Source organism: Chiloscyllium plagiosum, unplaced genomic scaffold (genome assembly GCF_037043375.1).
Source record: "Chiloscyllium plagiosum isolate Xiang-an unplaced genomic scaffold, Cpla_swu_hap1 HiC_scaffold_6, whole genome shotgun sequence".
Lineage (NCBI taxonomy): Eukaryota > Metazoa > Chordata > Chondrichthyes > Orectolobiformes > Hemiscylliidae > Chiloscyllium > Chiloscyllium plagiosum.
In genome coordinates, this window is record NW_028270144.1 from 46,237,199 (window position 1) to 46,250,792 (window position 13,594).

Genomic DNA, 13,594 nt, shown 5'->3' on the forward strand with positions numbered 1-13,594 from the left:
CTGTCAGTGATGCTGTCTGGTAATCACACTCACAAATCCTATCTGTTCCATGCTGTTGATGACTGAATAAGGGTACCATCCTAACTTTGGCACATGGCATGGATACTAATGCTTTGGAGACCAACTGGGCTGGATTTATATTTATCATATCCAAATCCAATGCTCAAATTAAAGCTTAACTTATCATTATGTCTTTGCAATGATATGCATGATACATTCCCCTGTTTGTGTGACTAACAGGATAAACATACACTAACTATTATCTGCACAAACCTTGGATTCAATACCTCTATTTTTGAGACAGCCCCTAACTGAAAATGAGATTAAAACTTCAGATAGCTGGAAAAGGGGATTTGCATTTTTGGATTCCTGGCTGTGATGCCAGAATTTTGTGAAATCAAATGGAAGCTGAATCATATAGGAGAAAAAAAAACACACAAATCTTTTTGAGATTAAATGAATGCAGAATGTTAAAGTCGGCTGTCTGTGAAGAACTGTGCAAGTGGAACATATGAAAAGCCTGCAACTTGAACACTGGCATGAAACATTGAAAGAAGTTATGCAGAAATGTTCATTGTTGATGATTAACTTATCTGTAATACTTAGACTGAATAACCAAAATCTGCATGAATAAAAGACCTTGAATTCTGCTTGGATTAAAATTACTGAATTGTGGAAGGACTTTATGGTCACACATAGAGCCATATGTTCTGAGCAGATTGACATTTAATTTCTGGGATCTATCTTTCTGCATGGGAACAACCCTATCAACCATTCAACACACACTCCTCATACAGTGTAAAAATGTCAATACCCTTGGTATTCTTGTGAATTGTCCTGATGTGTGTAAGACAAAAAACTTCATCAAAATGTGTTACTTTTCAGCAATTATTAAGAATTATCATTGTTGTATTGGCTAATTAAAATGTAATTTATGTACTTGAGCACAAAATCCAAGTTGATACTTCAGTTCCTATACTGAAAGAATGCTGTATTGTTTGAGGAGCCATCTATTGGATAAGACATTATGCTGAACCTCCTGTTCAAGTGAGTGCCTGTACCTCAGCCATCACAGCTCCCAAAGCAACGTGACTGGTCATCTATCTCAATTACACAGGCAGGAGGCTGGAAGAACACAGCAAGCCAGGCAGCATGTGGATTGCCCTATGTTGTATGTTACTTTCCTTAAATTTGTGACCATATACAGTAACAGTAATTGGCTGCATTTTGAGGATGTAAAATCTGCCATTTAATGAAGTTTCACTCTGATTTTATTAATATCTGAGGTCTTCAAAAGTACAGTCTATACCTGACGTAAAATGATGACTTAATTTGAATGTGTCAATGTCAAGAAAATTAGAATTTAAGAATTTCTCTCTCAAATCAATTATCAGATTATTTGTACTGAGCACTTTTCAATCAAATGTAGAAGAAATGAGCATTTATTTTCTGCATTTTTCTTTAGGTTCTGATCTTCAAGTGTGCACATCAAAGGATCTAACATGCTGTACAAGAAAAATGGAGGAGCGATACCAAGCAGCAGCTCGTCTAGACATTCAAAATTTGCTTCAAACATCCAGCTCGACACTGAAATTTTTAATATCACGCAATGCAGCCACTTTTCAAGGTAATCCGTTATCTGACCAAATGAAGTCCTGCAAGTTTTTTTTCCTATTTTTATTATCCTACATTTTAATTTATGTGTAACACAATTATATGATCAACAATCAGGAAAAACAAATCTCAATATTTATTCTGCTGATTATTGGAAGTATAGAAAGATGTTGAGAAATGATTCAGAAATTCATTTCCGATAGAAAATTCGGCTTCAGAAATCTTGGCTCAGTAAATGCAAGATAATTTTATATTAATATACTTGTGGAGAAGAAAGAACAAGCTTAATACTTAAAAGACATAATGTATGAAAGTTCACTGGGTATTCTATGCAGACTTCCTGCTCTGATTAATAATGTTGATATTTAATCTGTCACCAGCAAGTCTGGCTTAATTCCTACAATGTTTGTGCTACTCCTTCAGTGATGATTCTTTAGAAGCTTGATAGATCATTTAAGTGATGGAGAGGGTGAGCTCTGATTTGCAGAAGTCATTGACTTTTCACAACATAGAAGCGTACTGAAATTAGACCTCAATACAATCAGGTCATGCAGAGTCAAGTGATAATGATTCTTTTGTGGCCTGTTGAATACTACCACTCTGATTATGGAATGTGTAGAATATTGAAGTTTTCCTGGTAAGTTTCCTGTTGATAATGAGTCTTGTACTCAGTGTTCACCATTGTCAAGCTTCTCTAAAAGGATGCACTGTTGCCAATCACACAGATTACACAACAATAAATTGTATGAAACAATTGAGAACTTGGCCTTTTATACTGTTATCCTTGCTTTCATATCCCTTCAATTATTACACCTTGCTGAATGAGACATAGATGGTATTTAGGGTGTATCCAGTTTATTATTGCTTTTGACTTATTTCTGCTTAGACAAAGTTTGTAGAAGTATAGGTGGATTCTGATTGGAAGTTCCAGTGCCCCTTTGACCTCTGTGGTCTGCCATGCTGTTGGCAACAGCCTGAGCTTGCGTGGCAATAGGCCTGGATTTCATGGCCTTTACCCTACCTCCCACTGCAACATGGAAAGATTTGAAGCTTCCACACAGTGCTGTGTTCGGAGCTGAAACAGCAGCCACCAAGCCCTCTGTCATGGATTGGTCTGCCAGTGCGACCATGTAGTTGAGCACCATTTCCATAATGTTAAGAATGAGCTTCCGACCATATGTGATTTTCTATGTCATGTTGGAGCTTTGGCAGCTTGTGATACCTGAACTCAACAATGTGAGCCAACAATTTTTCTGCTGGAGATATTTCCATTTATTATGCAATTTTTTGCTTAATGGCATCAGAGGCTGCCTGGAATATTGTCATTCAGCTTTGTTTCGTTTGCTACCCCATTGATATCACTATCTCAGTCTACTGTGGCAGAACTTACCTGCAACCGTTCCCTGACAGAGCTTGAATGCACATTGCCTACCTGTTGTGGATGCCTCACCACATGCTGAGTTTGATTCTATTCTAGCCTTTAGGTTATGTACAGTGTTAATCTCTGTACTCAAGTGATGATGCTTCTTCATCACTGGCATGGCGCTGGTCTTTCGCTTTCTCACGGGTGTTTGTTTGGCTGGGGAGGTGGCACTTCTTGGCTGCCTGAAAACAGAAAATCAGAATGAAAGGATTTAAGTGAGATGGGAAAATGTGATGCAAGCAAAATGTTTGTGCTCATATCATCTGGACTTTTGAGAGGGTGCAGAATGCAGGAAAATGGTGAGGTTGGTATTGAAAAGGACTAAAAAGGCAAAATATCATTGTCATGATTCATTTTGGTGATGATTGATACTTTGGGCACTGTCAAATCTGACACGATATAGGTGCACCATCTCTTTCTTGGGGCTTGGAGTATCAGGATATGCCTGGCACCTTCTGCTTCTTTGGTGCTTCCTTATATTCTGTGCCATCCTTCCTTGAATGAGAGGGGGAGAAGCAGGTCAGTGTGTTGCACTGTATTTAGGTGATGTGGCTACTATAACTGAATAGCTACACGTATGAGGAGGGAGCGAGTTGTGGACGTGAGGCTGATATGATTAAAACTTGTGTGAGGATAAGCTGAAACTTGGACTTGAGTGCTGACTGCTATAAACAGCTGTGGAGTGAGTGATGGGGGTGCTGTTCATTTAGTAGTATGAGTGGTGGCCTGTTGCATGTGAGATGTTATGCCAAGATTCATTCATTAACCAGGAATACCTGCTAGAGGTTATTAAGCTTCTTCTGATACTCCTGCCAGGTCCTTGGGGTCAGACCATGCCAGCAGTTGAGCTCCTGGCTACATGCTCCCACACATTTCAGAAAGCGCTGTGGAAACTTGACCTCTCTCCTCCACCTCCACCTCCACCTCCGGGACTAAACTCTCCAACGCCACTGCTGCAAGGTTCTCTGCCTGGATTCCAATTCCTTTGTCTGCAGTTGCACAACTCAAATAATGCAACAGCTTCCAGTAATTCAATGTAACTTCTCTTGAAGAGAAAGAGATTACTTTTAGGATATTTAGGCTAACTATATATGTGCTGGCTCTGTCATATCACTAGTAGAAAAAATTTGCAGAATTAACTCTTAACAAAGACTAAGTAAGCTTTAATAGAAAGAAAACTTATTGCTGTATGATCTTTCTGAGCAGTACCGTAGTATGATTTCAGGTTTTTTTTAAAAGTACGGTGTAGAATCTAATATTCAAGACAGCCAAGTATCCTATTGGTCTCTGACTTGTGAACAGTAATATGAATCATGCTGAGCTGCATGCAGAAATCACTTAAATGAGGAGGAAGACAAACATGTACATTTTCTGCTTGAATGGATTTTGGCAAGTTGCAATGTTTGCACCAAACAATGTGAGCTAACAGTTTTTCAGCTGAAGATATTGCCATTTATTTAACGGAAGAGTAATACAAAGAAGTTTGCGCTGAAGTTATCACGCTCCAGAGAATGATTTTAAGAACCTCGCACTACTGTGAATAAATATAAACATTTAAAATGTAACAGCAAAATACCATCGAAGCTGGAAATCTGTATTCAGTGGATTTGCAGCATCTATCAACAGCAAAATTGAGTTAACATTTCAAGTAAAGTGGCGTGAACTGATCAGAATAAATCTCATGAATGGCCATCGACCTGAAGCTTTAATTTTTTTTCTCTCCACACATGCTGCCAGACTTGCAGAATATTTCCAATTTTGTTTTGTTTCTAACACATGCTTACTTTTCTTGTTTCCTATTTTCCTCCTTCTTGAAAGATTTTCGAATTGTCAGCTGTCTGTTTGGGACTGGAAATGTCATTTTTCAAATTTCAGCTTTACTTCAATGTACACAGGTTGCATACAAATGCTTGTCTTTCTGAAAATTTAAGGAATGATGATGAAGAAATTGTTGAAATCTTCTGACAATGCGTTGATTGAACTTCAACAGATAATGGAAGTCCTAACTTTGTAAATACGTCCATAGGTATAGCATTTATCTTACCAGTTTTCAAACTCCAGGAGACCAAAAGAGGGTTATGAGCTGCACAGTAAGCTAAATACTATTGTGAGTTCCAGGAAGTCCAACAAGTTTAGATACATGAGAGGTGCTGCATTTTGGAAAAGCAACTCAGGGCAGGACTTACACACCAAAACTAGAGGTGCAGTACACAACAAAGAAGGTTACCTGAGAGTACAATGGGACATTGATCAGATGGGCCATTTGGCCATGAAGTGGCATATGGAGTTTAATTTAGATAAATGTGATCTTTCTACATTTTGGAAAGGTAAATCAGGGTAGTAATTAATGGTAAGGTCCTAGGGAATGTTGCTGAACAAAGAGACCTTGGAGTGCAGGTTCATAGTTCCTTGAAAGTGGAGTCACAGGGAGATGGTTGGTGAAGAAGGTGTTTGGTATGCTTTCCTTTATTGGACAGAGCATTGAGTATAGGAGTTGGGAGGTCATATTGCAGCTGTACAAGACATTGGTTTGGCCACTTTTGGAATATTGTGTGCAATTCTGGTCTCCCTCCTATCGGAAGGATGATGTGAAACTTGAAAGGAGTCAAAAAGATTGACAAGGATGGTACCAGGGTTGGAGGATTTGAGCTATATGGAGAGGCTGAATAGCTGGGGTTGCTTTCCCTGGAGCGTCGAAGGCTGAGGAGTGACCTTATAGAGGTTTATAAAATCATGAGGGGTATGAATAGGATAAATAGACAATGTCTTTTCCCTGGCATGGGGGAGTCCAGAACGAGAGGGCATAGGTTTAGGGTGAGAGGAGAAAAATTTAAACGGGACCTAAGGGGCAACATTTTCATGCAGAGGGTGGTGCGTACTTTGAATGAGCTGCCAGAGGAAGTGGTGGAGGTGGTACAATTACAAAATTTAAGAGGCATCTGGGTGGGTATATGAATAGGAAGGTTTTAGAGGGATATGGGCCAAGTGCTAGGAAATAGGATTAGATTAGATTAAGATAGCTGGTGGGCATGGACGAGTTGGACCGAAGGGTCTGTTTCCGTGCTGTACATCTGTATGACTCTGTGACTCTAAGTGCTCACCTAAAGCTGTTGGGCGTTGGCTTCCAAAATGAGGAGCATATCTGAGTGGAATATCCAGAAACATATTAATAACTTCTACAAGAAATATTGGAGTGATCAAAATGAAGATGAATGAAAGTTGATTCTATATGTGTACGTGTTGCTGGAAAAGCGCAGCAGGTCAGGCAGCATCCAAGGAGCAGGAGAATCGACGTTTCGGGCATGAGCCTTTCTTCAGGAATCCTGAAGAAGGGCTCATGCCCAAAACGTCGATTCTCCTGCTCCTTGGATGCTGCCTGACCTGCTGCGCTTTTCCAGCAACACATTTTCAGCTCTGATCTCCAGCATCTGCAGTCCTCACTTTCTTCTATAGATGTGCATAATGGCATTCACTTTGACAACTCTCACCTGAAGAAAACAGACAAGGCTTTGTTAAATTGGAGCTGAGCGCATACCTATGCTTTTCCCACTACTGATAAAACCAAATGCAATTTTTATTACGGGCAAATATATACTCTATAATTGTTCAAATTATATTGTGATTCTGTTCGCCGAGCTGGGAATTTATGTTGCAGACATTTCGTCCCCTGTCTAGGTGACATCCTCAGTGCTTGGGAGCCTCCTGTGAAGCGCTTCTGTGATGTTTCCTTCGGCATTTATAGTGATTTGTATCTGCCGCATCCGGTTGTCAGTTCCGGATGCGGATCATTAGGAAATAGAGAACACACCGGATCATCAACGCCACACTCACAGGAATCCGATTCACTCGAGAGGAAGAAAAGGACAACCAACTCCCATTCCTTGACGTGATGGTACAGAGAACATCTAACGGAGAATTCACCACAAAGGTATACAGGAAAGCCACACACATAGACCAAGTCCTGAACTACGAAAGCAACCACCGCAACACACACAAGAGAAGTTGCATCAAGACACTATTCAAAAGAGCCACAACACACTGCAGTATACCAGAACTGCAAAACGAGGAAGAAGAACACCTATACAATGTATTCGCCAAAAACGGATACCTGCACAATTTCATCAACAGATGCCTAAGGGAAAGACAACGGAATGAGGACATGCCGCAACCCAAAGGACTAGCCACACTACCATACATCAAGAGCATTTCCGAACTGACAGTCAGACTACTGCAACCACAAGGACTCATAACGGCACACAAACCAACAGCCACCCTCAGACAACAACTCACCAGGATGAAGGACCCGATACCCAGCATGAGCAAAACCAATGTAGTGTACAAAATCCCATGCAAGGACTGCACAAAACACTACATAGGACAAACAGGAAGACAGCTAATGATCCGCATCCATGAACACCAACTAGCCACGAAACGACATGACCAGCTATCCTTTGTAGCCACACACTCAGATGACAAGCAACATGAGTTCGACTGGGACAACACTACTATAATAGGACAAGCCAAACAGAGAACAGCCAGGAAATTCCTAGAGGCTTAGCACTCATCCACAGATTCAATCAATAAGCACATTGACCTGGACCCAATATACCGACCACTGCAGCGGACAGCTGGAACTGACAACTGGAAGCAGCAGATACAAATCACTATAAATGCTGGAGGAAACATCACAGAAGCGCTTCACAGGAGGCTCCCAAGCACTGAGGATGTCACCTAGACAGGGGACGAAACGTCTGCAACACAAATTCCCAGCTCGGCGAACAGAACCACAACAACGAGCACCCGAGCTACAAATCTTCTCACAAACTTTGTTCAAATTATGCTCTGATAAAAACACATCATTTTAACCTAAGCATTGATTTATTGTGTACTGGGATCTATGCCCTTGGAAGTTATCACTTCCCACAATTTTCTGGTTGTTTCATAGAGTAATTGTAGGAGCAAGTGAGGACTGCAGATGTTGGAGAGTCAGAGTTGAAATGTGTGGTCCTCAAAAAGCACAACAGGCCAGGCAGCATCTGAGGAGCAGGAGAGCGAACGTTTCAGGCATAAGCCCTTCATTCGGAATGTAATTAAACCCTCTAGTCTGACAATATCCTTGTAAGTATTTTTGACACCCTCTCAAATTTAACAAAATCCTTCCTATAGAAGTGTAACCTTATTCACACCCAGCTTTTGGAATTGGCAATTGTCACTCTGAGACAGACACATCTTTCCATTGCCACATTCCTTTTCAGAAAATCATGTTTATCAGCTCTGTATCTAACATATTTTATTTTGCCACAATACGTTTGTTGCGCATTGAAGTTTTCTAAGATACATTACATTTGAAGTGACTGACTCCAAATTCCCAGCCTCTCTGAAAAGCCCTGCTCTACATAGCTAAGTTACGTGATAGCCAATATTTTATTATGTATGAATTTCATAATACCGAAACATTATTAAAATGAGTGCCAACATATTACAGAATATTTGTAGTATATCAAACTATGTGTCCTTAGAACATCAAATAACAAGGCAAAAACAATTTTCTTTAGTCTCAGTTAGAGCAACTCCCAGACTTCTTTCAGGGCAGTCCCTCCAAGGAGGGTCCATGTTTACTGTTCGGGTTGTTTGGTTTTGCTATATTGACTTCAGTATTCAAAGTTCTGAACAGATGTAAATAAACAGTTTTGCGTATTAAAGTGCAACAAGTGGTCCTTTTAGAATATATATTCATTATGTATAGAATTATATTCAATAATTTTAAATGTCTGCCGTTATTTATTATGTGTCCTTTCTTAAACAAAAAGATGACAGCAAACAGGGGATAGTTTTATTGGATTTTGGCAGGAGCAAGTGAAAGGGACCGCTAGTGTGAATAACATTACGATAGATTTATTTTGAAATAATTAATATTATGTTAAACCTAATGTATTATATATTGTTTATCCTGTGACCTAATGACAGTAAAAATCTTTTGACAGTTATTATTTCTCTGCAGTACCAACAAATTTGCTCTCAATGTAAGACTAAATTATGAAAAATAACAATGTAAATTACACTTTTTAAATTGACACTTGAATTGTGTTTTAACAGCTTATAAATAGGTTTAGGAATTATATTACTATATTAGCATAATGTTTTATTGAGCTTTCTGTGCTAAGATCAAACATAGCTTCTCAAAGTTTCTCTGTCCCTGAGAAATTATGGCAGAAAGTATAGGAAAATAATTTTTAGTTTTCATAGACTTGATGTCCCTTTGGGAACTGGGTGTACATGTATTCATTATAGAGGTATTGAGGATTATAAATTTAATAACTAATTAAATTCATACAATGCCTGAATTATGTAAATATTGTTAATTCCATAATAGTAGCAATCGTACCATAACAATAACCTTAACAGGCCAGCTCTACAAATTCCCATTGCAACACCAGTTTTCTGTTCTCACAAAAATTACTTTTGTTTACTTACAAATGTCTCTTCAGGAATTAATGAATCCATTTGTTTTAATTTGTGTTTTATCAGGTCATACTTTTACATGCCCTTTGCTAAAAATGAAATACTTTTGCAAATCTTAATTTTGTGCATGTAAATATTTTCCATCTTCGCAGTTGTAAAATGAGTATACCTCCAGACTTTATATTACTTGGTATCTTGCAACAGAAATGCAAGCATCACAAGAACAAAACCTGTTGCAATATAACTAGCAGATATTTCTTGAGTCCTGGAGAGTAAATTGGCAATTTTCTAATCTTGATATTGTACCGGGTAGTGTTACCAGATAGATATATTAGCACTAAGGCTGATGCTGAGATCTAAGACTACTTGAGAGGGGCAGTTTCTCGCAGAACCTTTTTAATATGGAGATTCAAGTTTGTGGTAACACTGGGAGGAACTAAGAGGGGAAGATCTAGGAACAGTGAGATGGAAAGGCATGTGAATTTTGGAGCATCATGAGATAGGGTGGCATGGTGGCTCAGTGGTTAGCATTCCTATCTCACAGCACGGGACCCAGGTTCAATTCCAGCTTTGGGCAACTGTCTGTGTAGGTTACCTGCAAGTCCTCCAGTTTCCTTCTACAGTCCAAAAATATGTAAGTTAGGTTGTTTGGCAATGCTAAATTGCCCATAGTATCCAGGGATGGGCAGGCTATGTGGATTAGCCATGGAAAATATAGGAATTGGGTGGAATGCTCTTTGGAGGGTTGGTGTAGACTTGATGGGCTGAATGGTCTGTTTCCACACTGCCGGGATTCTATGGTTCACTGAGGTGGTGCTGAGTAGGCATGATTGTACTGGGGTCAGCAAACTGTGAACATTTTGGTAAGCATTTTAAAATAATATGCAAGGCCCTTTGGGTTTAATGTTGAAGAATGAGCTCCAGCTGAATTGAAAATAAGATTTTAGTACATGGATGAAGGCACTGTCTGACAGGATTGTGAGGAACTACTGCATCATTGGCTTTGTTGGAGAAGGGAGGCCCAATGGATTATTATTCAACCTGTGTTATGACCATGTGAGCAGGGATTCTGTTTCCTTTTTATCCAACTCCTAGTTTGGCTATATGAAAAAAAATGTTATTTTCATCATTTAGCCATATCTCAGTACAATTACAATGTAATTAACTACTTCACCAAAAACATCAGGGAGTGAATTGTAAGATTTTCTTGGAAGACCGAAGAATTTTATTACCAACTAACCCTGAGAAAAATTCTAAAGATGCAGTATTAAACACACAGAAACCTAAGTATAACCTTTAAAAGGGGGATTTGTCAAACACAAAAAGTAAGATAGAATCTGAAAGTCCTTAGGATGTCCTGGAGTGTAATCTGTTAATCTGTGACTATGGTTGATTAGTGATGTCCTGGATCAGCAACAGCAGTAAGTGTTGCAGAGCTGTTTGAATTATCAGTGTTTAGAAGTTTCTCTAATTTGTGTTGTCACTAGTTGATTTGTTATTCTTGAGTGATTTCAAATCCATCTCGAATGTTCTGCCAAAGCAGTTGTTTGAAATAAAGATCATTTGTTTATTCCAATTTGTTAGATTATTGTTCTCCATTGTGGTAATTGTAAGTGTTACCGTGCAATATATAAAATTTATCACACAGGTGCAAGTTAAACACAGTAGATGTGAATTTCTTCACATCTGGTTCAATTTAATCTCTTTTGACAGAAGTGTTAAATTCAGACTTATTTTTATTCACAGAAATGGGCATCACTGTCTCAGCCAGCATTAATTCCCCAACTCTAGTTGTCCTTTTGTCTAATTGTTGGTGAGTTGTCTTCTTGAACTGTTGCAGTCCATTTGGTGTAGGTAAACCCACAGTATTATTAGGGAGCCAGATCATGGATTTTGACCCAGCAACACTGAAGGAATGGCAATCTGTGTCCCAATGAGGATGGTGAGTGGCTTGGAGGGAAACTTTCAGTTAGTCGTATTCCATGTATCTTCTGTCTGTACCTTTGGATGATAGCAGACATGGGTTTGGAAGGTGGAGTATAAGAAACCTTGAGGAATTTCTGCAATGAATCTGATAGATGGGAGACACCACTCCTACTGAGTGTCAGTGGTGGAGGGAGTGAATATTTATGGATTCAATGCCAGTCAAGCAAGCTGCTTTGACCTGGTTGATGTTAAATATCTTGAGTGTTGTTTGAGTTGAACATATTCAGGAAATGGGCATTATTCCATCACGTGCCTGATTTCTCCCTGTAGGCAATGGATGTTTGTTTGAGAGTCAGGAGGTAAGTCAATGCAGCCTCTGACCTGCTTTCATAGCCACAGAACTTTCTGACAAGTCAAGTGAAGTTTCTGATAAATGGTAATGCCCAGGAATAAGGTTGTACTACATATCTGGAGATTTGCAAAAGGGTACATCATAATAAGGGGTACATCATCTTGAACAGTAGGATTTATTTTGAATTAATGTAGCAAGAGTCAACATGGACACAATGGATAAGTGACCATCAAGTATACTGGATAATTCTGTGGTTTCTAAAGTGCAGATATTCCTGTACTTGTGCTATTACCCAGGGCTTTTGTGTATTTACAGGAATTTTGTATTTTCTGAAAAAAAGAGATTGTAAATACCACAGGGCAGTACCTAATTTAAAAGGGCTTGCACAGGGCAAGACTATCAGGCAGCAGTACAAACAGAGTTGGTAAAATTAAACTTTGCAGTTATGAAATGGGTGGTAGTAGATTGGTATAGTGTTGTACACTCCATCCAGCTTTATTTTCATTAAACGATAGGTCATGCTGAAGTTTAGTTTTATCCACTTAATGTAGTTCACAATATAGGATTCATACTTAATTATGCTGTGTGGGAATGATAATGCCAGAATATTAAGATATCAAGACATGAATAGGCTTTTAAATGATTTCTGAGTTGGAAAGTTTGACGGAGTTTGCAAGATTGAAACTATGTAAGCTTTTCAATCCTCCGTAAAGAATTGTGACCAATTGATTCCCCATCAACATAGAAAAGTGTATGTGCACTGCAAAAGTTCTTTGAATTCGGCTCAATGTTTTCTTAAAATCAGATTAGAGACTATGGTCTGGCCTTATGGAAATTTACTTTGTTTGGAGATTGATGCACAGTTCAGCACATTGTATTCCAGAGACTTGCAATTTCTATCTGCTTTCTCAGGTTGGGGTAAAGCATCGCATCATGATTTGGAGTATCTGTGAAAATTTGAAGAATCTGTGAAAGATACTGGAGAAATGCAAGATATTTTTCTGTTGCCTTTTCATTTTACCCTTACACTTTCTCCTGTTCTCCTCAATTAACTTTTAACAAATGGCAATGAGTTTTCACAATGTTTTGGGAACCCAGACTACTCATTATTTGTAACAGTTCTTAGTTAATTTGTAACATCAATCCAACATGACCAAAAACCTCGCTTAGACCGGAGGGATTCATTATAGAAGTAACCTGCAGTCTGGTTTATAGATAAAAGGTTCATGTTCATTGAAAACTCTGTGGATGATTTCAATTGATTTCTTTCAAAAATGTTCTTGACAGACATTCTCTTCCTTTGGGTACCTCTTTAGCATACCTGAGATTGGATTCCAGCATATTGCATGAATTACTTGAATCTCTGAGCTGTTGAGTTGAAATAAATGCTGTACATTTGATGCAATAATTTACTTTTTTACATATTTTTGTACATATTCTAATGATCAAAGTCAAAAGGACTTCTATATTAGTGATTGATCAGTGATACTGGTGTTCACTTGCATTATGCACTAAAATGTATTGTTTGAATTGGAAATATAAAGACTTTTGAAGTGTATATTGTCCATGTTGGAGATTTGAAAGCTTGTACAGATAAGTTCCGTGATTCAATGATTTAAACTGCTCGGTGATGGCTAAAATACAAAATAAAATACATTGCCATATTTAGTGGCCAGCAGAAACTAATGGCATCTCCGATCAGTTGAAGTTGCCCTTGCACAGAAACACTAAGCTTTACATTATCAGGAAGGAGAGATGCCTTCCAGAGTGAGACACAGCCTGAGTGAGTATATAGTTCAGGGAATTTGGTGGCAACA

The 13,594-nt window shown here is 38.7% G+C and overlaps 1 protein-coding gene across 1 annotated transcript in view; it reads left to right on the forward strand.

Annotated features, from left to right (window-relative positions):
- The window catches only part of LOC122551041 (glypican-5), a 1,004,898-nt gene that overhangs the window by 34,777 nt on the left and 956,527 nt on the right, over nt 1-13,594 (forward strand). Inside the window, exon 2 of the mRNA XM_087987984.1 lies at nt 1,466-1,627. Within this exon, the coding sequence (XP_087844110.1) occupies nt 1,466-1,627 (162 nt within the window). The remainder of the gene's footprint in view (nt 1-1,465; nt 1,628-13,594) is intronic.